At 43.7% G+C, this 27,705-nt stretch overlaps 1 protein-coding gene across 1 annotated transcript in view; it reads left to right on the top strand.

Moving 5' to 3' along the window:
* LOC144671671 (glutamate receptor ionotropic, kainate 4-like) overlaps positions 1-27,705 on the top strand; it is a 123,953-nt gene that overhangs the window by 80,601 nt on the left and 15,647 nt on the right. Inside the window, exons 9-14 of the mRNA XM_078533687.1 lie at positions 1,788-1,897; positions 2,240-2,413; positions 6,824-6,989; positions 7,068-7,293; positions 24,226-24,354; positions 24,758-24,876. Of these exons, the coding sequence (XP_078389813.1) occupies positions 1,788-1,897; positions 2,240-2,413; positions 6,824-6,989; positions 7,068-7,293; positions 24,226-24,354; positions 24,758-24,876 (924 nt within the window). The remainder of the gene's footprint in view (positions 1-1,787; positions 1,898-2,239; positions 2,414-6,823; positions 6,990-7,067; positions 7,294-24,225; positions 24,355-24,757; positions 24,877-27,705) is intronic.

Here is a 27,705-nt window from a genome sequence, read left to right as displayed (position 1 = left end):
TTCAACTTGCAGGGCAAGGTCTTGCTTGGGGAAGGGGGAGAAGTGGCCTCAGGCAAGGGAAGAGGCTGCAGAACGAGAGCTGTATTGGAGAAGGAGGGTATCCCAGGGTGTGTGTGGGGGCACATGTTGATCTTTGCATGTGGTCTCAAGATGGTGAGGGCTGAGGAGGCAGTCTCTAGAAGAGATGAGGCCAGATGGACATGTGAGGGTGTGTGCAAGAGAGTGATGTCCAGACGCTAGTGAATGTGTGATGGGCTTGAGTGTGTGAGTTTAGAGTGATGAGATGGTTGCCATACCCTGGCTGCACAGATGAGATCATTAATCCTCTATCTCCATTAGATGGCCAACCTCTTCTGAATAGTGTTGGCACTGAGCACCTCTCCCACTGCCTGCCATGCTGGATTGGTGATGCTGCTGTCCCTCCTACGGCAAGAGCAGGTGTCCAAAGGCCATTCCAGTGACGCGTCATTAAACCTGGGGGCTGCAGTCTTTTTGTCTTTCTTGGACATCTTCCTTGCAGTTGACATGGACTGGAAGCACTGAGATGTGTGCACGTGGCTGGACTTTAAATATGGCACCCGGCGTAATGAAGTAGTGAGGTGATGGCGGGTGGGCAAATGAGAGCCCACCTGCCTTGGAAACAGCGTGCTTCCCGGGAATGCATAAATAATTTGGTGAGTTTGGGACGATATGGCATGAAAACCCAGCATTGCAGCCGGCAGGTAAAACGTCATTTTACCCACCCACTACTACACTTAGTGCAAATCTGGGATGATTCCGTTCTTTGTATCTTCCTCACAGCTTGCTTTTCTACCTATCTTTGTATCATCAGCAAATCTGGCTGTAATACAGTCAGTCCCTTCATCCAAGTCATTAATATAGATTGTAAATAGTTGAGAATGCCCTCTGGCATTCCAGTGGTTATAGTTTGGCAACCTGAAAATGACCCATTTATCTCAACTCTCTGTTTCCTGTTAATTAGCCAGTCGTCTATCCATGCTATTATATCACCCCCGACACCTTATACAGAAACCTTTGATGTGGCACCTTATCGAATATCTTTTGGAAATCCAAGTACACAACATCTACATGTTCCCCTTTATCCACCCTACCCAATCAAAGGCCAATAGCTCAGAAGTCTTGGCAGAGCCACTAAGAGGACCACTGCTGAGGCAGCAAGGATAATAAGATGGCACCTCCATCTTGAGGCACCGTTATTGGGAAGAAACACGCTTCATTTTTCTGCTGGGGCCAAGCAGGTAGTTCAGGAATTCAGAGGGGGAACCCTTCCAGCAGCCCCCCTCCTTGGGCCTTGGAGCCTTTGGTTCTGATGGACTCCCTGAGACTGCAGAAAGGCTGCCTCCCATGCAACTGGAAGCCTCCCATGTGGCAGTGCTCTGCTTTACTGCTAGCAGAATGCCAGCGGCCAGCGAAGATTGGTTGGGCCTTCAATTGGCTAAATTGGCTGACCACGTCTAGTTGGTGGCTGACTGAGCTGCTATCTTTCCCACCACTGGAAAACTGCCCAGTGATTGGACTACATTGGGTAGCCCTCTGAACGTGGTTCTCTGGCATTTGACTTGCTGCCCCGTCTCCTAGGCTGCCTCTTAGGGAGTCCAGTAAAATCTTGTCCCTTGTTTCAAGTTCCAGTTTAAAGTTGTGAAAATTCACATTTCATTCACCTCATTCTTGTTTATTAGTGTGTATGTTGCTGTTTATTGTTACACCTGTCATACTGTAACAAAGATTTTCCATGCCAATGATGTCCTTTCCTTACTGTATTTCAGGGTAGGAAACCTGGTTATTTTTCCTTCCTGGACCCTTTCTCTCCTGGTGTTTGGCTCTTCATGGTGCTTGCCTATCTTGCAGTCAGTTGTGTTCTCTTCCTTGTAGCCAGGTATAGTCACGTGGGAGTCCTGTGAACCATTGTTTTATTAAGTCCATCCATATATGCATCAATGTCTTTATGTATTTATTTATTATCTTTTAAGTCCTAATGTTGGCTAAAGTGATGGGTTTGACTAAATCACAGTTAATGAAACAAGAGCTGAAGAGCTCTTGTTAATGGTCATTAATAATTTGTATAGATCTTAGCTTTTAATTAAGCAGTGTTTGGGCAACACAGCAAACTGCTGGTGTTCTGATATGCAGTTAATAGCTTTTGACCAGTTAGGTACGAAACAGTGTTGAATAGGAAATTAGAGTCTCTGTTCTTTAGATGTAATGCTTTCTTTTACAGGTTATCTCCTTATGAGTGGTATAACCCTCAACCTTGCTTTAGAGGAAAATGTAACGTGTTGGTCAATCAGTACTCACTAGGAAACAGCCTCTGGTTCCCAGTGGGTGGCTTCATGCAGCAAGGATCAGAGGTCATGCCTCGAGCACTCTCCACACGCTGTGTTAGTGCAGTATGGTAAGAAATCTCTAGTTATTGAAATATAGACTTAGAACAAGTTAAAAGCAAAATACTGCAGATGCTGATCTGAAATAAAAACAAAAAAAGCTAGAAAAACTCAGCAGGTCTGACAGCATTTGTGGAAAGATAAACCGAGTTAATGTTTCGAGTCCGTGTGCCTCTTCTTCAGAGCTAAAGAGAAGTGGAAAGTGATGGAATTTATACTGTTTAAGGGGGGTGGAGCATGTAAAGCAGGATAGAAGGTCGGAGATAGGTGGGGACTAAGAAGAGATAGACTAAGAACAAGTGATACCTAGTGTGGGAGGGCAATGAGCACTTGAAAGCAAAAATAATTATAGAGTTTTGGGGAAAGAGGACGGGATAGCTTTGCCAAAGAGCTGGCATAGATATGATGGGCCAAATTGCCCCCTTCTATTCTGCATCATTCTATGATTCTATGATGAAGAGTTCCAAACTGGGAATATTCAGGCAAACTATTTCACACAAAAAGAAATAGACATAAGTGGCCCAAAATTCTTGAGTAAGTAATATCAGATTAAGTGCCAGTGACCTTTGGCTCTTACCCAGTAAGTTATTTGGGACTTAGGGAGGTCAATTACATACATTATAAGCTTGTAGTTACCTTCACTGCTGGAGGGTTAAGGCATCTTGGGAGACCAACAGAGATAGTTGGCCAGAAATATAGGCATGGATATCCAATCCTAAGGGTTTCAGCCCACTGCGGAAAGACATCGCTTATGTTCATCACTTCCCCTTTAAAGGCCCACAAAACTCAATAATTTCTTAATATCTTCGGGAGTCCAGGCCACAACCCATGCCTGGTCTCCAAGTTTCCCCGGATACATCAACTGGCAAACCAGTGTATCAGGACATCACTCTTCTAGCTCTGGCCTTGGAGCCCTGGTCCCTGGCCACGTCCACCTGAAGCACTGTCCTCATTTTGGCTGAAACTAGCCCCTATCCAAAAACAAGGTAACTGGAGGCAGTATGGCAAAGATTCACTCGATTGGTCCTTGGGATGAGAGGGTTGTCCTATAATGAGAGGCTTAGTAAATTGGGTCCATATTCCCTGGAATTCAGAAGAATGAGAGGTGAGTTCAGAAGAATGAAAGGTGATCGCTTTGAAACATAACAGATTCTGAAGGGGCTTGATAAGGTAGACATTAAGAAGTCGTTTCTACTGGCTGGGGAATCTAGAACATGGGGATAAAGAATCAGGGTCGATTGTTTCGGACTGAGATGAGGAAAAATTTCTTCACTCAAAGGGTTGTGAATCTTTGGAATTCTCTACCCCAAAGGGTTGTGGATGCTCCATCGTTGAATATATTTATGGCTGGGATAGACAGATTTTTGGTGTCTCAGAGAATCAAGCGATAGGGGGAATGGGCAGGAAAGTGGAGTTGAAGCCCAAGACCCGCCATGATCATACTGAACTGTAGAATAGACTCGACGGGTAGTATGGTCTACTCCTGCTTATATTTCTTATGGTTTTGTGTTGAAAAGCCAGGAGCATATGGGACTTAATCTACAAGGTTGTATATTAGCTGAGAATGTGGCATTACTCACAAATGGGTCGTAATGTATTTTGGGTTGAGCTTATTAGTTAATGGGGAAGTAATTTTCTGTAGTTTAGTGTATTAGATGTCAAAGTAATGTTTAGTCAAAAGCAAAATACTACGGATGCTGGAAATCTGAAACAAATACAAAAATAGCTGGAAAAATTCAGCAGGTCTGACAGCATCTGTGGAGAGGAATACAGTTAACGTTTTGAGTCCGTATGACTGTTCGTCAGAACTAAGGAGAAATAGAAATGAGGTGAAATATAAGCTGGCTGATGGGGTGGGACAGGTAGAGCTGGATAGAGGGCCAGTGATAGGTGGAGGCAAAGAAGAGATTGCCAAAGATGTCATAGACAAAAGGACAAAGGGGTGTTGACGGTGGTGATATTAGCTAAGGAATGTGCTAATGGTGACATTAAGGGTAGAAAGCAGGACGAGCAAGTGTCAGATGGCCCTAGTGGGGGTGGGGGGGAAGGGATCGAAATAGGCTAAAAGGTGGGGATAAAACAATGGATGGAAATAAATTTAAAAATAATAGAAATAGGTGGGAAAAGAAATTTTTTTTAATTAAAAAAATTTTTTTTAAAAGTATGAATTATTGGAAAAAGGGGGATCGGAAAAGGGGTGGGGATAGAGGAGAGAGTTCTCTATGCAGATGCTGTCAGACCTGTTGAGTTTTTCCAGCTATTTTTGTTTTTGTTAATGTTTAGTCAATGTTGATTTTAGTTTGTTTGGTACGGTAAAAGTCTTATAGACTCATAGATGTTTACAGCACGGAAGGAGGCCATTCGGCCCATCGTGTCTACACCGGTCAACAAAGATCTGCTTACACTAATCTAATTTTCCAGCATTTGGCCCATAGCCCTGGAGGCTATGGCAACGCAAGTGAATATCTAAATACTTGTTAAATGTTACAAGAGTTTCTGACTCAACCACACTTTCAGGCAGCGAGTCCCAGACTCCCGCCATCTTCTGGGTGAAAAATATTCTCCTCAACTCCCCTCTTATCCTCCTACTTACCTTAAATCTATGCCCCCTGGTTATTGACCCCTCTACTAATGGAAAAAGTGCCTTCCTATACGTCCTATCTATGCCCCTCATTATTTTATTCACCTCTATCGGATCCCCTCTCAACCTTCACTGTTCCAACGAAACCAACCCCAGCCTATCCAATCTTTCCTCATAGCTCAGACCTCCAGCCCTGGCAGCACCCTAGTTAATCTCCTCTGCACCCTCTCCAGTGCAATGACATCCTTCCTATAATGTGGTGACCAGAACTGCATGCAGTACTCCAGTTGTGGCCTAACCAGCGGTTTATACATTTCCAGCATAACATCCCTGCTCTTGTATTCTACGCCTAGGCTAATAAAGGCAAATATCCCACATGCCTTCTTAACCTACCTACCTGCCCTGCTACCTTCAGGATATGTGGATATGCACACCAAGGTCCCTCTGATCTTCAGTACCTTCCAGGGTCCTACCATTCATAGTGTAACCCCTTGCCTTGTTAGCCTTCCCCAAATGCATTACCTCACCCTTTTCTGGGTTGAATTCCATTTGCACTGCTCTGCCTATCTGACCAGTCCATTGATATTCTCCCGCAGTTTACAGCTATCCTCTTCAGTATTTACCACCCTACCAATTTTTGTGTCATCCACGAACCTCTTGATCATACCCCCTGCATCCAAGTCCAAATCATTTATGTACACCACAAACAGCAAGGGCCCCAGCACTGAGCCCTGCAGAACCCACTGGAAACAGACTTCCAGTCACAGAAACATCCCTCTGCCATCACCCTCTGCTTCGTGCCTCTCAGTCAATTTTGGATCCAACATGTCACTTTGTCTTGGATCCCATGGGCTCTTACTTTCTTGACCAGTCTGCCATGAAGGACCTTATCAAAAGCCTTGCTAAAGTCTATTTAGACCACATCAAATGCATTACCCTCATCAACACTCCTAGTTACCTCCTCAAAAATTTCGATCAAATTTGTCAAGCACTTCCCTTAACAAATCCATGCTGACTATCCCTGGTTAATCTGTGTCTCTCCAAGTGCAGATATATTCTGTCCTTCAGAATTCTTTCTGGTAACTTCCCCACCACTGAGGTTAGACTGACTGGCCTATAATCTCCTGGTCTATCCCTTCCTCCTTTTTTTAATAATGGGACAACATTAGCAGTCCTCCAGTCCTCTATGACCTCACCTGTGGCCAGAGAGGATTTGAAAATTACTGCCAGGGCCCCTGATATCTCTTCCCTTGCCTTCCTCAACAGCCTGGGATACATCCAATCCGGGCCTGTGGATTTATCCACTTTTAAGGCCGCTAAACCCACCAGTACCTCCTCTCTCTCTATGCTCATTTCCTCTAATATTTCACAGTCCTGAAAACGTGAAATCATTCCATCAGTCACTGGGAAATTCATATCTCTTTTTAAAAATTATCAATCTCTACAGGAATTGTAACACAAGATTCTGTAGTCATCTCAGTTCACTCATCTTCCCTTTGCATTCAGGACACTATCCAGGAAATTTCTGTTGTTGGTTTGCAGCTGAGATAGCAAATTCTATTTTGCATTGTAACTGTCGGGGGATAGGAGTAAATATTCTGGATTAGCCTGGTCTCCTTAAAGTCCATTATGGGAACTAACCTTTGAGATTATAAATGGCTGTACAGATATTGTTGTGGTTTATCTGATACCTAATGAGATCTTTAAATAATCAATAGAATTCAGTTAGATATTGGAAGTCAACTAACCAAACATACAACTCCTGTCAGGCTATACTTTATCACTATTTTTACAAAGTCTTAATTGTTGTGTTGGCTTGATTATACATGTTTCTGTTCAGGTGGGCTTTCACACTGATTATCATATCATCGTACACAGCCAATCTGGCTGCCTTCCTCACTGTACAGAGAATGGATGTACCAATAGAATCAGTTGATGATCTTGCTGAACAGACAAACATTGAATATGGGACAATTCAAAGAGGATCAAGCATGACTTTTTTCCAGGTAAAACACAGCCAATAGTTTCATTTTTTGCTATTAACTTGATCAGTATTGAGAAATTTCACTTTGTTTGACTCCCAGAATTCTCGATACCAGACCTACCAGCGAATGTGGAACTATATGCATTCCAAACAGCCAAGTGTCTTTGTGAAAAGCACAGAAGAAGGAATTTCTCGAGTTCTGAGCTCCAACTATGCCTTTTTATTAGAATCCACCATGAATGAATACCATCAACAACGTAATTGCAACCTTACACAGATTGGTGGTCTCCTGGATACCAAAGGATATGGTATAGGCTTACCGCTTGGTGCGTCAAACTAGTGTTCAGTAACATTTGTTTAGCAAAAAATACGTATTAAGTATGCATAATTTAAAGAGGCAAGCTGGATATTCCTATTGACAAATAAAGCGGCTGCCACTGTCAAGCATCAAATAGTCTCAAGTTTAGCTTCAGGTTTTATGATAAATATATGAAAATACATAACAGACCAGTTAACATGTGTAAAGAGGAAAGGCAGATTATGATCCATGATCTTTCACTTGTATTGGAGGCTGAAAGATGAACTGTCATTTTAAAAAGATTGAAAAAAACTGGGAAAGTATAAGGAGAAGGTGGATGAAGGTGTAACAAATTACCTAAACATGCTTGGGTTAAAATTTTTAGATGGTATAAAAGGTAACAGGGGAATATTATAAGAACAAAGAAATAAATAAATGATGTAAATAATATATTACCCTGCATGGAGGGAGACAGTGACATAGCAATAATGTCAAGGGACTAGTAATGCAGAGGCCAAGGCGAATACTCTGGGGACATGGGTTCAAATCCCACCACAACAGTCGGCGGAATTTAAATTCAATAATAAATCCAGAATATAAAGCTAGTCTCTGTTGGGAGGGTGTTGGTTACAGATCAGCATGCCTTAAAGAAGTCTTCAGTAGATAAACTAAGTCTTTATTAACTACTAGAACTATTTACACTTGTACAGTATTTTTTTATTATTCATTCACGGGATGTGGGCTTCACTCCCTGGGCCAGCATTTATTGCCCATCCCTAATTGCCCTTGAGAAGGTCGTGGTGAGCTGCCTTCTTGAACCGCAGCAGTCCATGTGGTGTAGGTACACCCACAGCACTGTTAGGGAGGGAGTTCCAGGATTTTGACCCAGCGACAGTGAAGGAATAGCGATATATTTCCAAGTCAGGATGGTGATTGGCTTGGAGGGGAGCTTCCAGGTGGTGTTGTTCCCATGTGTCTGCTGCCCTTATCCTTCTAGATGGTAGTGGTCGTGGGTTTGGAAGGTGCTATCTAAGGAGCCTTGGTGAATTCCTGCAGAGCACCTTGTAGATGGTGCACACTGCACCTTCCAAACCCACGACCACTACCATCTAGAAGGATAAGGGCAGCAGACACATGGTGGAAGGAGTGAATATTTGTGGATGTGGTGCCAATCAAACAGGCTGCTTTGTCCTGGAAGGTGGTCAAGCTTCTTGAGTGTTGTGGGAGCTTCACTCATCCAGGCAAGTGGGAGTATTCCATCACACTCCTGACTTGTGACTTATAGATGGTGGACAGGCTTTGGGGAGTCAGGAGGTGAGTTATTCATTGCAGGATTCCTAGCCTCTGAGCTGCTCTTGTAGTCACAGTATTTCATATGGCTAGTCCAGTTCAGTTTCTAGTCAATGGTAACCCCCTCAGGATATTGACAGTGGGGGATTCAGTGATGGTAACGCCATTGAACGTCAAAGGGCGATGGTTAGATTCTCTCTTGTTGGAGATAGTCATTGCTTGGCACTTGTGTGGCGCGAATGTTATTTGCCACGTGTCAGCCCAAGCCTGGGTATTTTCCAGGTCTGACTGCATTTGGACATGGACTGCTTCAGTATCTGAGGAGTCGCGAATGGTGCCAAACATTGAACAATCATCAGCGAGCATCCCCACTTCTGACCTTACGATGGAAGGAAGGTCATTGATGAAGCAGCTGAAGATGTTTGGGCCTCGGACACTACCTTGAGGAAGTCCTGCAGAGATGTCCTGGAGCTGAGATGACTGACATCCAACAACCACAATCATCTTCCTTTGTGCTAGATATGACACCAACCAATGGAGAGTTTCTGATTCCCATTGACTTCAGTTTTGCTCGGGCTTCTTAACACCACACTCAGTCAAATGCTCTCACTCTCAGATCACCTCTGGAGTTGAGTTCTTTTGTCCATGTTTGAACCAAGGCTGTGATGAAGTCAGGAGCTGAGTGGCTCTAGTGGAACCCAAACTGAGCAACAGTGAGCAGGCTATTGCTAAGCACATGCCACTTGATAGCACTGTTGATGATCCCTTCCATTACTTTACTGATGATTGAGAGTAGACTGATGGGGCGGTAACTGTCCATGTTCGATTTGTCCTGCCTATTGCGTACAGGACATACCTGGGCAATTTTCCACATAGTCGGGTAGATGCCAGTGTTGTAGCTGTACCGGAACAGCTTGGCTAGGGGCGCGGCAAGTTCTGGAGTCCATATGACTCTTCGTCAGAACTAAGGAAATCTCTAACAAAAATAGAAATACCTGGAAAAACTCAGCAGGTCTGGCAGCATCGGTGGAGAAGAGCACAGTTGACGTTTCGAGTCCTCATGACCCTTCAACAGAACTAAGTAAAAATAGGAGAGGGGTGAAATATAAGCTGGTTTAAGGTGGGGGGGGAGGAGGGAGAGGGGTGGTGGGGGGCGGTTGTAGGGACAAGCAAGCAGTGATAGGAGGAGATAACCAAAAGATGTCACAGACAAAAGAACAAAGAGGTGTTGAAGGTGGTGATATTATCTAAAAGAATGTGCTAATTAAGAATAGCAGGACAAGCAAGGTACAGATAGATAAAAACAAAAAAACTGCGGATGCTGGAAATCCAAAACAAAAACAGAATTACCTGGAAAAACTCAGCAGGTCTGGCAGCATCGGCAGAGAAGAAAAGAGTTGACGTTTCGAGTCCTCATGACCCTTCGACAGAACTGAGTAATATTAGGAGAGGGGTGAAATATAAGCATAAGCATAAATATAAGCATAAATATAAGGTACAGATAGCTCTAGTGGGGGTGGGGTGAAATAAGACTAAAAGGGCATAAAAGGTATAGATTTAAAAATAATGGAAATAGGTGGGAAAAGAAAAATCTATATAAATTATTGGAAAAAATAAAAGGGAGGGGGAAGAAATGGAAAGGGTGTGGGGATGGAGGAGGGAGTTCAAGATCTAAAGTTGATGAACTCAATATTCAGTCTGGAAGGCTGTAAAGTGCCTAGTCGGAAGATGAGGTGCTGTTCCTCCAGCTCTACCTGTCCCACCCCCTCTACCAGCTTATATTTCACCTCATTTCTCTATTTCCTTAGTTCTGATGAAGAGTCATACTGACTCAAAACGTCAGTTGTATTCCTCTCCGCAGATGCTGTCAGACCTGCTGAGTTTTTCCAGGTATTTTTGTTTTTGATCCCCTGGCTTGATGGTAATGGTAGAGTGGGGGATATGCCAGGCCATGAGGTTACAGATTGTGTTTGAGTACAATTCTGCTGCTGCTGATGGCCCACGGTACCTCATGGATGCCCAGTCTTGCATTGCTAGATCTGTTCGAAATCTATCCCGTTTAGCACGGTGGTAGCGCCACACAATACGATGGAGGATATTCTCAACATGAAGGCGGAACTTCGTCTCCACAATGACTGTGTGGTGGTCACTCCTACCAATACTGTCATGGACAGATGCATCTATAGCAGGCAGGTTAGTGAGGGTGAGGTCAAGTATGTTTTTCCCTCTTGTTGGTTCCCTCACCACCTGCTGCAGACCCAATCTAACAGTTATGTCCTTTAGGACTCAGCCAGCTTGGTCAGCAGTGGTGCTACAGACCCACTCTTGATGATAGACATTGCAGTCCCCCACCAAGAAGACATTCTGCACCCTTGCCACCCTCAGTGCTTCCTCCAAGTGGTGTTCAACATGGAGCAGCACTGATTCATAACCTGAGGGAGAGTGATATGTGGTAATCAGCAGGGGGTTTCCTTGCCCATGTTTGACCTGATGCTATGAGACTTCCTGGGATCCAGAGTCAATGTTGAGGACTCCCAGGGCAATACCCTCCCGACTGTATGTCACTGTGCTGCCACCTCTGCTGGGTCTGTCCTGCCAGGGATGGTGATGGTGGTGTCTGGGACATTATCTGTAAGCTATGCTTCCATGGGGATGACTATGTCAGACTGTTGCTTGATTAGTCTATGAGACAGCTCTTCCAATTTTGGCACTGGCCCCCAGGTGTTAATAAGGAGGACTTTGCAGGATCCTTTGCCAGGTGGTCTGTCTGGTTTCATTCCTTTTTTTGAGGCTTTGTAGCAGTTTGATACAACTAAGTGGCTTGCTAGGCCATTTCAGAGGATTTATGAGTCAACCACATTAGTGTGGGTCTGGAGTCACATGTAGGCCAGCTGAGGTAAGGACGGAAGATTTCCTTCCCTTTCCTTAAGGAAGGGCATTATGGGTTTTTACAATTATCAACAATGGTTTGTGGAAAGTTAGACTTTTAATTCCAGATTTTTATTGAATTCAAATTCCACCATTTGCCATGGCGGGATTCAAATCTGGGTCTCCAGAGCATTACCCTTGGTCTCTGGATTATTACTCCAGCAACAATACCATCACTTCCCCTGAAAAGGATACTGGCTAGGAGCTTTCTTCATGCTGGTCCATACACGCCTCTGCTCAACACCACACTGACTCTGGATCATGTGCCTTCTTATATCACTGCGTGGACAGTACTTTCCTGAGTCCCACATTAACCCTATATGTGCCATTCTCTCATACTACACTTCACACCACCCACCCCGCGCCCCCCCCCCCCCCCCCCCCGCCAAGTCTTTATCCAATGCTTTTAGAGTTATACTCGTTTACTACATGTCTTACATTATCAGTCCCATACAGTTATATTGTTGTTACTATATTATCACTATTACTACCTTAACACAGTTACTACAAATCATTACCTAATCTCCCCACTTCAAGTCATTGAATTTAAAGGTTCAGGTGGTCTGGAGGCCTTATAACCCTTCCTTATATTGTTCACAGCTTTGTCAGAAGAGTGGTAGGCCCTGTCATTGCTGGTTCTTCCTGTTGGTTTAGAGGTTGAGCTGGCATCTGGGTATCTTCATCAATAGCTCTCCACTATGCAGTGGGAGTGGCCAGTCTAGGGATAGGGTGGACACTCCCCCTGTTTCGCCTGACCATGCTCTTTGCAGTGCTAACTTGGTAGGACTGAGGTTGGTCCTTGTTCTTTCTAATGGCAGTACCTTCTCTGTTGAGGTCTTTAACCCAGACCTTGCCACGCTTCTGTAGTTGTGGCAAGTGTCTGGTGCGGTGCCTTCTGTTGTAGGTGGAAGCTTGCTTCTGCCTGTAGGACTGCTCCTTCGTTTGGATGTCCAGGTAATCCTTGGTTACCAATAAGTTGACGCCCAGGCTTTCCCAAGGCTTGTTACAGAATTGTGTGGGGATGAGGGGTTCCCTCTGGACCTGCCTGTGCAACACACAAACCTGGCAATTTACAATGGTGTCTTCGATCATGTCGGAAACCACCAGACAGTGGATTGGGTCTGTGCCCTGCACTTAGTGATGTCCAGGTGGCCCTGGTATATTTTTGAAGGATCTCTTGCCACGGGGAGACTGGGATGACTAGTCACCCATCGTAGAGCAGAAGGTCACCTATAACCATGAAGTGCTTTTGTTGCTTGAGCCAAGTTTTTGCGGTACCTCCATTCGATCTCTGTTGTGGTCATCCTTGTTGGCAGTATTTGTAGATGTGGGCATACTCCTCAACCTGCATTTGCTCCTGGTGAATCTGTTGGAGTTTACTTGTGGTCACTGGCAGGTGTCTTCTCATTGATTGGGAGTAGGCTTCCAGTTCTTCAAGGAAGTTGACATTGTGGTTTGGCGGGAGGTCCACTGTGGCCCTTGAAAGTGTGTCCGCTGTTGTCTGATGTTTAGCTTGGGCGTATACCATCTCGTAGACGAACCTCATGAGGCGCAGGCGAAACTTCTGGATTCTGGAAGGCATCTTTGCCAGCTCCTTTTCATCCAATAGGGAGACTAGTGGTTTATGGTCTGTTTCAATTGTGATCTTAAAGGCCGATTATGTAGTCAGAAAACTTCTCACATGTCCATGTGACTGCAGGGGCTTCCTTTTCTATGACAGCATATCGCATCTCCGTGTCCAACGGCCCACTGGAAGTGTAGTATACCAGTCAGTGACTTCCATCCAGTTGTTCCTGAAAGAGGACCCCTCCAAGGCCTGTGGATAAAGTATCTGCCTCTATGGTAGAGGACAGGGCTGGGTCAAAATGGGCCAGATTATCAGTGGAGAGCAGCATCACCTTGATGTGAGGCCCAGCACCATGCTTGGTCTTTCTTAAGTAGGTGCCTCAAAGGCTCAGTGACCTGTGCCAAATCCGGTAAAACCTTTGCCAGCTGGTTCACCATCCCAGGAGATGCTGGAGGTCAAGGACTGAGGATGGGGTGGGGAACTCGCTGATAGCCTTGGTTTTTTGAGGCTCTGCCGTGACGCTTTTATTGCTGACCATATGGCCCAGGAAGTGAATTGATGGTTTGGAAAACTTGCATTTGCCATTCAGGGTCAACCCTGCTTCCTGCAGGTACTCTAAGACTGCTGTAAGTCTTTTGTCATGTTGCACTGTGAACCATGATATCGTCCATGTGGCAAATGACCCTCTGAGGATCCTGCAAAATGGCTGACATTGGACATTGAATTATTTCTGGCACTGAAGTGATCCCAAGTGGCAGGCAGTTGAAGCAGAATCTGCCAAAGTGGGTAATAAATGTTGTCAGGAGCCAGAACACCTCGTCAAGGGGAAGTTGCCAGAAGCTGCTGTTTGCATCCAGTTTTGAAAAATACCGTGCTCTTTGAGAGTTTAGTCAGGCTTTCAACCACTGAGGACATGGGATGAGCTCCCCTCACTGTGGCCTTGTTAAGCTGTGTAAGGTCGACGCAAATTCAGAGGAACCCATTCAATTTTGGGACCATCCTGAAGCATCACACAATCAGTTGTGCAACTGGGGAGATGACTCCCATGTTTGGCGTCATGTCCATTTGCTGCTGTACCTGCTTCATGATAGGGTGGGTGACTTTTCATGGAGTGAAAAGGTACACAGGTTTAGCATCCTCCCTCAGCATGATCCTGTACGCATTTTGCAGACACCCCAGTCCTGTAAAGAGCTTCGGGAACTCACGTTTGTATTTGGAGCTGGGCCCTTGTTAGTTGACCTTGTCAATCTTTTGCAAGAGCTTCAGTTTGACACAGGCATTGCGGCTTAATAGTGACCAGTCCTGGTTGTGGACGAAAAACAGGGTCTCTTGGATTATTTTGTCCTTGGACTTCTGTTGCCTGCAGGGTGCCATTCACCGGAAGTTGTTATCCTCCTGCTGCGTACAGGGGTGTTGTGGGTGGCATCAGCTGTTGGGTTGCCAGCCATGGTTCTTTGTCCAACAGGACTGTCACACTGGCTCCTGTATCTAAATTAAAATTTGTTAGATAGCCATTGACAGAAATGTCCACAGTCCAAAATGAGAAACCAAGATCTTTGACCTTGCCCAAGAAGCATGGCTGTGTGTCTTCTAGTTTGCAATCTCAACCTCATGGATCATCCTTGGGCCTTCCATGCGTATCAGAATTTTTGCCTTGCACAGTTTACCATAGTGTTCAATCCTGTTGCATTGGAAGCATTGGGCTGCACTTGCTGGAAATTGATGTCACCTGTGAGGGCACTTCACTCCACAGCGCTGGCGTGGTTGCTCTGCAGGGCGGTTCTGGTATTGCTTTCCCTGACTTAGAGTGCCTTTGTTGCTTAACTAGCTGGACTGAAGGTTGGGCTCTGCACCATGTTTTATTCTCTCCCCTTACGATTGTCCTGTGCTGCTCATGGAGTTCTGACTAAGTATCTGGATTACCTTTTCCAGGGTTAGATCTTCCTTTGTTTGCAAGTCTTCTGACTTTCTATTTAAACCTGAAGCAATGCTCTATCTTAAGAATCTTTTCCTCTCAAGTCCCAAATTTTGTGATTGGTCTGGGCCTTGGATTAGTCCAAATTGACTTGTAAGTGTGGAATTGGGATCATGTTAAATTTTTTAAAACTTGGATGTTCTGCTTTAAGAGCGTTCTGAATTTCAAGATGGCGCGCCGTTCACTCGGAGACAAAGGGATTTTCCACGTTTGCCGGTTTTGGCAGGTTCCTTACAATGGGCAACGGCGCTCTTCTTGAAAAGAAAATTAATAACAGTGCCTGGATCGGCTGCTTGCAGACTCCTATTGTAAACTGTTAAGTCGGTCAAATTGGAGCTGCTGCTTGGTTTTTTTTTTAACTGAGCTGGATAGTCTCAACATTCCAAAATATTGAATTAATTCTTTCTCCTTTCTTTTCAGTCAGACACCATGTTTTCAGGCTCCAACTTGGGGATTGGGTTTTAGTGACAGATTTCTTTCTAACTGCATTTCTGACACTGAATTACTTTAAAGATATGTCAGGACTTGCTGTAGCCTTGAATTTTAAAAGATTTAGCTCACCCCTGCACTCTGGGAACCGAAGCTGGACTTACATGTCTTCTGCTGCAGTGAGGAATTTTAAATTTCAGGCTTCAGCTTCCAAGCCTTTCTTTGGAGCTTTTTCCTGGCAAGTTTTCCCCTGCACCTCTGCTTCTGGTGCTTCTTTTCAGTTCAGAATGCTTCTTTGAATTTTTCCTCAGTCTTCCAGCATTTCACTTTGTCTCTGCATTTTAGTGAGCTTTTATCCCTTTACTGACACCACATTGGGAGGGTGTTGATTACAGATCAGTATTTCTTAAGTAAGCTTCCAAGGTCTCCTGTAGGTTAACTGTAAGTCTTTATTCACGACAGGAACTATTCACACATGTATAGTAAACGATACAAGCTAGGAGCTGTCTCCATGTTTGGGTCCATACACATCTCTGCTCAATATCACGCTGACCCTGGCTCTGAGTCATGTGCCTTCTTACATAACTCTGTGGGTGGTACTGTACTCAGTCCCACATTAACGCTATATGTGCTAGGCCATTATACTACAGTCTCAGTAATGGTGACCATGAAACTGTAATTTATTGTTGTAAAAATCCATCTGATTCACTGAGGGATGATCTTATTGAAACGTACAAGATTCTGAGGGGGCTTGACAGGGTAGAAGTTGAGAAGGTGTTTCCACTAGTGGGGGAATCTCGAACTAGGGGACATAGTTACAGAATAAAGGGACACTCATTTAAAACTGAGATAAGAAGGAATTTCTTCTCTCAGAGGGTAGTGAATGTCTGGAATTCTCTACCTCCAGAGAGTTGTGGAGGCTAGATTACTGAAAGTATTTAAAGAGAAGGTAGATATATTTTCGAAATATCAGGGAGTTGAGGACTATAAGGAGCTGGCATGAAAAAGTTGAGACCTGGGGCAGGTCATCCATGAATCTTATTGAATGGCAGGGCAGGCTTGAGGGGCCAAATGGCCTACTCCTGCTCCTATTTCTTATGTTCTTATGTCCTTTAGGGAAGGGAATCTATCATCCTTACCTGGTCTGGCCTACATGTGACGGCAGACCACAACAATGCGGTTGACTCGTAACTGCCCTCTGAAATGGCCTAGCAAGCCACTCAGTTCAGGGGCAATTAGGGATGGCAACAAATGTTGGCCTTGCCCATATCCCATGAAAGAATAAAAAACATAAAAATAGAGATGGGGTAAAAGGAACAAGGTTTGTTCAAATGCAAATAATAAAACAATAAATGTTGGCAAATCACACTGCACCCATGACTACTGAGGGACAGCAGCAGGGTCACAGACCACAGAATTACTAGATCAAATTCCAGCTACTTTTCTCCACCATCTTTACCATGTGAACCAGTTTTAATTGAGACATTTATGGTGTACCAGATGCTGCCAATGGCAGAGGAATCCATAGAAGGTTGGAATGTAGGTCCATAAATAGAAAACATACAGATTTTAGGTTAGGAAGGGTCTTGGCCCCTTTGAGCTGGATTTAAGACCTGCTTGGCAGCTGGTTTTCCCACTTCTCCCTCAGTCTCATTTTTCTGTTTTCTACCCAAAGTAATCCAATTTTCCTGGTTTCCACCAATGCCCGTTTATATTAATTTTAAGAAGTAATTCATTCACGTTCTGTGTGAAAAGGTGTTTTTATAATCTCTCGATGCACTGCTTATCCTGAGATTGTGACCATTTGTAGTCAATTATATATTCATGATCTAGACCTTGGTGTACAGGACACAATTTTAAAATTGGCAGCTGACATGAAACTTAGAAGTATTATGAACTGTGTGGGAGATAGTGTAGAAATTCAAAGGGACATAGACAAATTGGTGGAATGGGCAGACAAGTGGCAGATGAAATTTAATGCAGAGAAGTGTGACGTGCTTTGTTTTGGTAGGAAGAACATGGAAAGGTAATATAAATTAAAGGATAAACTTTTAAAGTGGGTGCAGGAGCAGAGGGATTTCAGGGTATATGTGCACAAATTATTGATGGTGCCAGGGCATGTTGAGATCCTAGGCTTTATAAATAGGAGCATAGAGTACAAAAGCAAGGAAGTTATAATAAACCTTATAAAACACTGATTCAGCCGCAACTGGAGTATTTCATCCAGTTCTGGACACCAGAAGGATTTGATGGCATTAGAAAAGGTGCAGAAAAGATTCACAAACATGGTCCCAGGGATAAGGCATATCAGTTACATGGATAGGTTGGAGAAGGTGGGACTGTTTTCCTTGGAGAAAAGAAGGTTGAGAGGGCATTTGATATAGGTGTTCAAGATCATGAGGGCTCGGATGGAGTGGACAGAAAGAAACTGTTCCCACAGGCGGGAGGGTTGAGAACCAGAAGTCACTAATTTAAGGTGATTGACAAAATGAGCAACAGCAATGTGAGGAAAAACATTTCTTACACAGCGAGTGGTTAGGATCTGGAATGCACTGCCTGACAGAGTGGTGGATTCAATTGTGACTTTCAAAAGGGATTTGAATAAATACCTGAAGACTAAGGGGAAAAGGCAGGGGAGTGAGACCAGCTGATTTGGTTTTGCAGAGAGCCAGTACATACATAACAGGCTGAATGACCTCCATCTGTACTGCAACCATTCTATGGCCAGGATTTTCAGGCCCCGTTGTGGCGGGACATGCTGCAGGAGATTCAGGGGCCCAGCCAAAAGGCCATTGACTTTTGGCGGGACCGGAAGATTCCGGCAGTGGGTGGGGCTGGAAAATCCTGCCCTATGATTCTATGACATTTTCCTGTCTATGAAATGATCCATGGGAACCTTGTCCATTCTTTATATCATCTACAACTCTGTCAATTCCAAACCCCTCTCCCCCTACCTCTGTCTTCTCAGTTTGAGAGAAAACAGTCCTATTGTCTTTCTTGTAACTGCAAATATGATTCTGGTATAATACTAGTATGTCGGCATAGCACCTTCTTAAGGGGTCATTATATCTTTCTTACAGCCAGGCGATGTGATCTAACCATTATTTTGTACAATCATTAAGATTTAATATTCAATCTCTCTTGATATAAACCCCAAAATTCTATTTGCCTTTTTTATAATTTTTGTTTAAACTGTCAGGGATTTATTTATCGGCACATTTCGCCACAGCTGTAAAGAAGTTGCCATTTACAGCATCTTTCAGTTCCTTGCTTTTGTTCCCAAAATGCATCAGTTTACATTTTTTTCTATTTAAACTGCATCTGTAGCTTAACTACTCATTTTTCCTAACCTGGTTGCTTGTCCATCTTTAGTCTCCTGCATTTGTCCTGCAGTTTGCTTCACCAGCAAACACTGACATCACCTTTGTATCTAAATCCAATGTTACTTTCACTTACTGAAATACTGGAGTCCCAAGTACAAAAAAAAAATCCTCACTGTGATATCTTCATGGTTTTCCTCCCCCAGCCTAAATGTTTTCATCCTTGATTATTTCAACCTCCTGCTCAACCCATCATGCTCTGTCCTCTGAGGTCACTGCCCTGCTATCTTCCCTGAGCCCCTTTCTCCTCACGTAAACTCCCAAAATGACACTCATAGCCACCCCCATGGCTTTATTATCTTATGTGGTATCAATCATAGATAAGTCCATCTCTGATCACTTCCTGGTATTGTTCTCCACCCACATCAATCTTCACACCTCAACACCATGTCCTTCTATATCTGCTCCTGGAAAGAAACTATTCCCCAATTCACTTACAGCTGCAATTTCAAAATCTCAACTATCTAACCTTTGTCCCTCCAGTCACCACAACATTTCTGCAAGTACTGATTTGTTCAACTGTACCCTCACCTCCATCTTTGATGCCCTAGTTTGCAAAAAAACCATCTCCCTCAACCTGACCGTTCCCCCGTATGTCCCTCATCTCCCTCGCCCTGGTCATTCCTTCTAGCCTTTCCCCCAGTGTGGTCCTCATCTCCCTCACCCTGACCGTTCCCCTGGTATGGCTCTCATCTCTCTCTCACCCTGACCATTCCCCCAGTACAGCCCTCATCTCCCTCACACTGACTGTTCCCCCTCCACAGTATGGCCCTCATCTCCCTCATCCTGACTGTTTCCCACCACCCCACCTACAGTACAGCTCTCATCTCACTCACCCTGATCATTCCACCAGTATCGCTCTCGTCTTCCTCACCCTGGCCATTCCCCCTGACCGTTAGGCCTCATCTCTGCTCTCTTAAGTCCAAGGAACATAGACTTGAAAGGATATGGTGGACAACTGGTTTACCCATTCACTGCTAGATCTGGCTCAAAGACATGGAGCAATATCTGGTCCTGCTCTCATCTGCTAAAACTGTTAGCTATTCTAGGATCATCCTGGAATGCAAAGATAACTCCCAGGTTTCCTTTCTCTACTGCAAACTGCCTCCTTAAACCACTCTGCCTGTTTCATCCACCTTCACCTCCAATAATAAGTGTGAGGACTTCTTTGTCACTAAGATCGAGACAATCCGATCAGCTGCCTCTGCCAAGTCCCTTCCTTCCACTAGCCCACTGGCCATACTTCCTCTAAAGATCCCCCCGTCTTCCTAGCCCTGAACTCACATCTTTCTCTAATTTCTCTCCTGCCTCCCCTCATGCCCTCTCCAAACTTATCTTATCCATGAGATCTAACTCCTGCTTCCTCAACCCTATTCTCACTAAATTGCTGCCCACCCAACCTCCCCTCCTGGTCTCCAAGTTAATCACTGTTGTTAACAATTCTCTCTCTTTATCTGTTGTCCCTCTCTCCCTTAAGTCTACTGTCCTTACAAACTAATTCCCCATTTCCAACATTCTTTTTCTCTCCAATGAGTTACTACCTCCCAAATCCATGTCCACCTTTCCTGGAAATGCATGTTTGAATCCCTCCAATAGGGCTCTGCCCTGCAACAATACCAGAATGGCTCTTATCAAAGTCACTAATGACATCCTGGGTGACTATGACAAAAGTAAACTTTCCTTACTTCTCCTTCTCAACCTGCCTGGAGCCTTTGACACAGCTAACCACACCATCCTCCCTCCAACGTCTCTCTACAGTCATCCAGCTGGGTGGGACTGATCTCACCTTGTTCAATTCTTACCTGCATAATCATGGCCAGAATATCACTTGTAATGGCTTCACTTCCTGCTCCCATACCATTACCTCTGGTGTTACCCAAGGATCAATCCTTGCCCTCCTCCTATTTCTCATCTGTATGCTGCCTCACCGATAACATCATTATAAAGCACAGTGTTAGTTTTCAGATGTGTACTGGTAACAAACAGTTTCACCTTGCGGCCACCTCTCTTGACTCCTTCACTGTTGCTAAATGATCAGGCTGCTTATCTGACAGTACTAGAAGAGCAGGAATTTTCTCCAGTTAAATTTTGGGAAGACTGAAGGCTGTTTCAGACCGCGCTACGAACTCCATTCCCTAGCTACTGACTCCATCCGTCTCCCAGACAACTATCTGCTTTAAACTAGATTATTCACATTCTTGTGCCATATTTAACCCTGAGATGTGTTTCCGACCACACCATTCACATCATCACTAAGACCTCTATTTCCACATCTGTAATACTGTCTGACTTTACCCTGGCCTCAGCTCATCTGTTGCTGAAACCCTCATTCGTGTCTTTGTTACCTCTAGACGGGAGTATTCCAAAGCATTGCCGGTTGGTCTCCCATATTTTACCATCCGTAGATCTGAGCTCATCCAAATCTCTTCTGCCACCAATTCCCATTCAACAATTGTTCCTGTGCTTGCTGACCTATATTTCTTACTGGTCAAGCAACATCTTGATTTTAAAATGCTAATCCTTATTTTCAAATCCATCCATGGCCCTATCTCCGTAATCTCCTTCAACCCCATGACGCTCCAAGGTCTCAGTGCTCCTCCAATTCTAGACACTTGAGCATCCCAGATTTTAATTGTTCCACCATTGGTCGCTGTTTCTTCAATTGACTAGGTCCTAAGCTCTGGAATTTCCTCACTATCTCTCTCGGTTTCTCCACCACACTTCCAACCTTTAAGACACTCTTTAAAACCTACCCCATGGACCAAACTTTTGCTCATTTGACCCAATATCTCCCTATTTGGCTCAGTGTCATATTTTGTCTTATAATGCTCCTATGATGTTAGGATGTTTTATTATGTAAAAGGCGCTTAATAAATCTAAGTAGTTGTTGTTATATGAGGTCCCATCATATAATTCACCTCATTATCAGTATGTAAACTGAATAGACACTCAGTCCAAGACTTGAAGTATACTACAACAGAAAACATTTATTTAACACAGAAAATTAACTAAATAGAAAATTGTGCAAAACAGTCATATTATACTTACCTTACTATTCTCCTTGATATACCAAAAACAACAAAAAGCAGACGAATGCAGATTTGGAGTGCATATTCATAGATACATGGACCATAGTACAGTTGATCTGCTGCAGGCACAAATTGCCACATCCAGTTATCATCCTGAGACAATAACAGAAACATTGCTCAAACAATGGCAAGAATGGGAAGTGGATATGCTTGAATGGAAAAACTTTGCAAGGCAACGGGGAAAAGGGAGGGTATTGGGACTGTTTGATTAGCTCTTTCAAAGAACCAGCATAGACATAATGGGCTAAATGGGTTCTTTCTGTTCTGTTCAATTCTATGAACAAATATCCATTTTTCAAAGCTAGCTCGTTGATAATTACTCCTTGAAACATGGTTGTTCACTTATCACATGGTGAAATCTTACTGTAAAGTTACTGACAATGCAGTCTCTCCACTGCCCTCACAGACTTCTGAATGGGATCCCTACAGATAAGCACACAATAGAAACCTCTGGTCACAGTTTTCCGATAAAGAATTACAGCCAATCACTGTCACTGCTCCTGCCCCTCATCTGAACAAGTCTACACCTGAACAAATTGTATATTGAGAGCTAACTTTGGAAAGGAAATATATGATCATTGAATTAAACCACACAGAAAGAGGCCATTTGGCCCATTATGCCTGCCCAACTCTTTGAAAGAGCTATCCAATTAGCCCCACTTGTCATCTTCAAGTCTTGGATGCTGCTTTCTCCAAAATAACCAAATTTGGGATTTGTGCCAGATGACTTAACCACCCGATAATTGGCCGGGAATTTTTGCTGGTTGACGGTTCTGATCCGCTGCTGTACCCTTGGGGTGTCACAGCTCTTTAGACAGGGAGCGGGAGCAGATCCAAGGAAATTCAAGCCATGAATTTTTGAAAAAATGGCAGGATAAAAGATATAAATTCTGACACCTTTAAAGATGTTGGTTGACTCTAACTTACTGTACCCATTCTCTGACAATGTTTGTAAAAGCCTGTATCTTCTATGGGTCACCCAGGTTCAAATGAAGAGGTTCAGCCAATTAAAGGATTCAGTGACCAGTGAATTGATCACTGATTGCACATACATGTCTCCTTGGACAGCACCTTCCAAACCCATAACCGCTACCATGTAGAAGGACAAGGGCAGCAGACACCTGGGAACACCACCACCTGGAAGTTCCCTCCAAGGCACTCACCAATCTGACATCCTTCACTGTCGCTGGGTCAAAATCCTGGAACTCCCTCCCTAACAGTACTGTGGGTGTACCTACACCACATGGACTGCAGCAGTTCAAGAAGGCAGCTCACCACCACCTTCTCAAGGGCAATTAGGGATGGGCAATAAATCCTGGCCTAGCCAGAAACGCCCACATCCAATGGATGAATAAAAAAACTGACACTCACTGGACCACCCAGGGTAGAGTTTTCAATCAGGCAGCATAATAAAATTTTTAAAAAGATCTTTGTCTCTACATGATGAATTATTTTTGAAGTGTAATGATAGTTGTATTCTTCTAAACCTCCCGTGTGTAAACAGATGATAAATAGTACTACATGTTGGAATATGTTAGAAGGCCCACAACGCAAACCTTTGAAAACTTGAGCTTTCGTTGAACACTTGTAAGCCTTTATATTTCTCATTCAATGACTACTGAGGTTCGGTCATGAGCACAACCCTTACATCAGGGCACTAGGAAATTGCTCAGGTTTTGAATAGTAGCTTGCTGTGAGCACCTTGATTCAAAGACTAGATGCTACCAATGCTAAACAGCGGGAATTTAACCTGAAACATGGTTGTGGTAAATAACAATTTGCATGTTACCTTTCACTGAAGTCTAGTTCCATATCTACAGAATATGTGAATGTTAATCTGTAATTTCATATCAACCAGTGAAACATAGGTGCTGATGCCCTATGCACTGTTGAAGGTCTTGCAATTCAGTACAGGACTTTATATTTCAGTGAATAATGTTTAGTTTCAAAATAAAAACAAAAATACCTGGAAAAACTCAGCAGGTCTGACAGCATCTGCGGAGAGGAACACAGTTAACGTTTCGAGTCCATATGACTCTTCAACAGAACTAAGAAAAAATAGAAGAGAGGTGAAATATAAGCTGGTTTAAGGCGGGGTGGGACAAGTAGAGCTGTTGAAGAGTCATATGGACTCGAAACGTTAACTGAATTCCTCTCTGCAGATGCTGTCAGACCTGCTGAGTTTTTCCAGGTATTTTTATTTTTGTTTTTGTTTTGGATTTCCAGCATCCGCAGTTTCTTGCTTTTATCTTAATGTTTAGTTTCAGTTCTGTTTTCTAATCGTTTTGTAATGTTCCTACAGCTTCACTTTTTCGCAATGAATTTGACTTAGCCATTCTCCAACTTCAAGAAAATAACCAGCTGGAAATGTTAAAGCGTAAGTGGTGGGAGGGAGGAAAGTGCCCAAAGGAAGGAGAGCACAGGGCAAAAGGTGAGGCTGAAGCATTCCTTCAATAAGTGGCTTCTCTCTGAGGGTTGCTTTATACAGGCAGAAAAATATTTCATTATCTTATCAACAGATTTCCATCCCATGAATTTTTTTAAAAACTCTGCTCCTGTATCCTAACTCACAGCAAGCCTCATTCACCCATTAATCCCTGTATTTGCTAATCTACACTGTGACAAATGTTGGTGGGTGGCAGGGGGCCAGAGTGGATAAGTGCCAAGGTGGATGGGTGGGTGGGAGCCACAGCAAGTGAAGGCCAAGGTGGGTGGGAAGGTAGGGGCCAGGGTGGGTGTGGATCCACTCAAACATTGCTGGACCTAAAGAAGAAATGAGGTGCAATTCGCTGAACTAAACTGTAACATCATTTCCTTTTTGTTTATAACCCCAGGTTTAGGAATGGAAAACATTGGTGGGATCTTTGTGGTTCTAATCTGTGGCTTGATTGTTGCTGTTATCATGGCTGTGATTGAATTTACTTGGACAATGAGACACACCACAGAAACGGAGGTAATGTTAGCTGAAGGGATCCACTTTTATGCTTCAAAAAATTCTTCAGAAATAAATGCTACTAAAAAGTTAACTATAAAAGATGGAAAATGAAACTTTGAGTTCTGATAGCTTGTTAATCCTGGGTTAAATTCCGCCCCTTTAAGGGGTAGGCCACAAGACAGATGAGGAGGAATTTCTTCACTCAGAGGGTGGTGAATCTTTGGAATTCACTACCTCAGAGGGCTGTAGAAGCTCAAGCTTAATTATTGAGCATGTTCAAAGCAGAAATCGATAGATTTCTGGAGACTAATGACATCATGGGATATGGAGATAGCCATGATCTAATTGAATGGCGGAGCAGGCTCAACAGGCCAAATGGGCTACTCCTGTTCCTATGTTCCTTTAATATTTGCAGAAATATATGAAATAAATGGCAATATATGTTAATGCTGAATGGTGCATTCCTGTTGCATTATAATATATAATAGAAAAACAGAAAATGCTGAAAAAACTCAGCAAATCTGGCAGCATCTGTGGAGAGAGAAACAGGGTTAACATTTCAAGTCCGTATGACTCTTCTTCAGAGCTAAAGAGAAGTAGAAAAGTGATGAAATTTATACTGTTTAAGGGAAGTGGAGCAGATGGAGTTGGATAGAGCAGGTGGAGTTGGATAGAAGGTCAGCAATAGGTGGGGACTAAGGAGAGATTGACAAAGATGTCATGGACACAAGACAAAGGGAGTGTTAATGGTAGTGGTAAAGGGCTAAAGAAGGTGCTGATAGCGGAATAAAGGTAAGAAAGCAGAATGTGTGAATAACAGAATAAGGGTCAGCACTCTGTGAAAGAACAACATGGAACAAGTAACAGATGGCCTTTTGGGGGTGGCGGGGGGGGGGCAGCAGTTGAGTGGTTGCTTTTATCTGTTGTATTATAGCCTGGATTAGCACATATTGTGCAAGCACATAACCAGCAATTATTATTCAGCAGAGATTGGAATCATAGAATGTCCCAGTACAGGAACAGGCCATTGGGCCTATCGAATCTGTGCTTGTACTTTTCTTCATGTATCACCAATCTAATCCAACTCGCCAATGCTGTTTAATTTGCTCTTCATACTCATGAATCATGTTTCAAGTACAAGTGGTAACGGAGGATTCCACATTCTATCCACCCTCTGCCAATGGTCAGCTCATTTGCTATTGAAACTCTCATCCATACCTTTGTTACCTTTCAACTTGAATATTCCAACACATTGCTGGCCGGCCATCCATGTTCTGCTCTCCATAAACTTGAGGTCATCTGAAGCTCTTCTGCCTGTGTCCTAACTCACAAAGTTCCCTTCACCCATCATCCCTGTGCTAACTGACCGACATCGGCTCCTGCTTAAACAACACCTCAATTATAAAATTCCTGTCCTTATTTCAAATTGCTCCAAGGGCTCGCCCCTCCCTATCTCTGTAATCTCCACCCCACCACTGTCCGAGGTATCTGCAATCCTCCAGTTCTGACCTCTCAAGCGTCTCCAACTTTAATTGTTCCACCATTGGCAACTGTGCCTGTAGTGGCCAAGGCCTAAAGTCTTGAATTTCCTCTCTAAACCCGTCTGCCTTTCTCTCTTTCCTCCTTTAAGGTGCTCCTTAAAATCTAAGGCCGGAATTTTCCAATCTCTCACGCTGACGGGATCTTGTGGACCCGCGATGTGAATGGAGATCTCAATGGCTCGCCGGTCATGCCGTGGCTAGAAAATTCCAGTCTATCTCTTTAGTCAAACATCTATCCTGATATCTCCTATGTGGAACGGTGTCAGATTTTGCTTGATAACACTCCTATAAAGCACTTTGGCATGTTTTAACATGTTAAAGACATATCTCTATATGTATACTACATATATGTATATATAATGTCACGGTATAAATAATCACACTGCCTGGCAATCACCTTATCAAAGACAATTGCTAGTTAAACAGGTGATAGGCATTGATTATCCCATCTAAACAGAATAAAAAGATACAGCTGGAACATTTTCTGTGGAAGTTATTTGGAAGTCGGCGTGAGATTGAGGAACAGTTATGTAGGCAAATTTTGAAAAGATGTAAAAGCAATAGGGTTGTTGTGGTGGGTGATTTTAACTTTCCCTATATTGACTGGGAATCAGTTAGTGCTAGGGGTTTGGATGGTGCAGAATTTGTAAGGTGCATCCAGGAGGACTTCCTGAGACAATATGTAGATAGTCCAACTAGGGAAGGGGCAATACTGGACCTGGTATTAGGGAATGAACCCGGCCAGGTGGTCGAAGTTTCAGTAGGGGAGCATTTTGGGAAAAGTGACCATAATTCAGTAAGTTTCAAGGTACTGGTGGATAAGGATAACAGGAGTCCTCGGGTTAAGGTACTTAATTGGGGGAAGGCTAATTATAACAATATTAGGCAGGAACTGAGGAATCTAGACTGGAGGCGGATGTTTGAGGGCAAATCAACAACTGACATGTGGGGGGCTTTCAAATGTCAGTTGTTAAGAACTCAGGACCGGCATGTTCCTGCTAGGATGAAGGATAAGTATGGCAAGTTTCAGGAACCTTGGATAACGAAGGATATTGTGAGATTAGTCAAAAAGAAAAGGGAAGCATTCGTAAGGGCTAGAAGGCTGGGAACAGATGAAGCCCGTGGAGAATATAAAGAAAGTAGGAAGAAGCTTAAGCAAGGAGTCAGGAGGGCTAAAAGGGGTCATGAAAAGTCATTGGCAACCAGGATTAAGAAAAATCCCAAGGCTTTTTATACATATGTAAAAAGCAAGAGGGTAGGCCCACTCAGGGACAGAGGTGTGGATGTGTGTGTGGAGCCAGAAGAA

Source organism: Cetorhinus maximus, chromosome 2 (assembly GCF_964194155.1).
Source record: "Cetorhinus maximus chromosome 2, sCetMax3.hap1.1, whole genome shotgun sequence".
NCBI classification, from domain to species: domain Eukaryota; kingdom Metazoa; phylum Chordata; class Chondrichthyes; order Lamniformes; family Cetorhinidae; genus Cetorhinus; species Cetorhinus maximus.
This window is presented reverse-complemented; position numbering and strand designations above follow the sequence as displayed.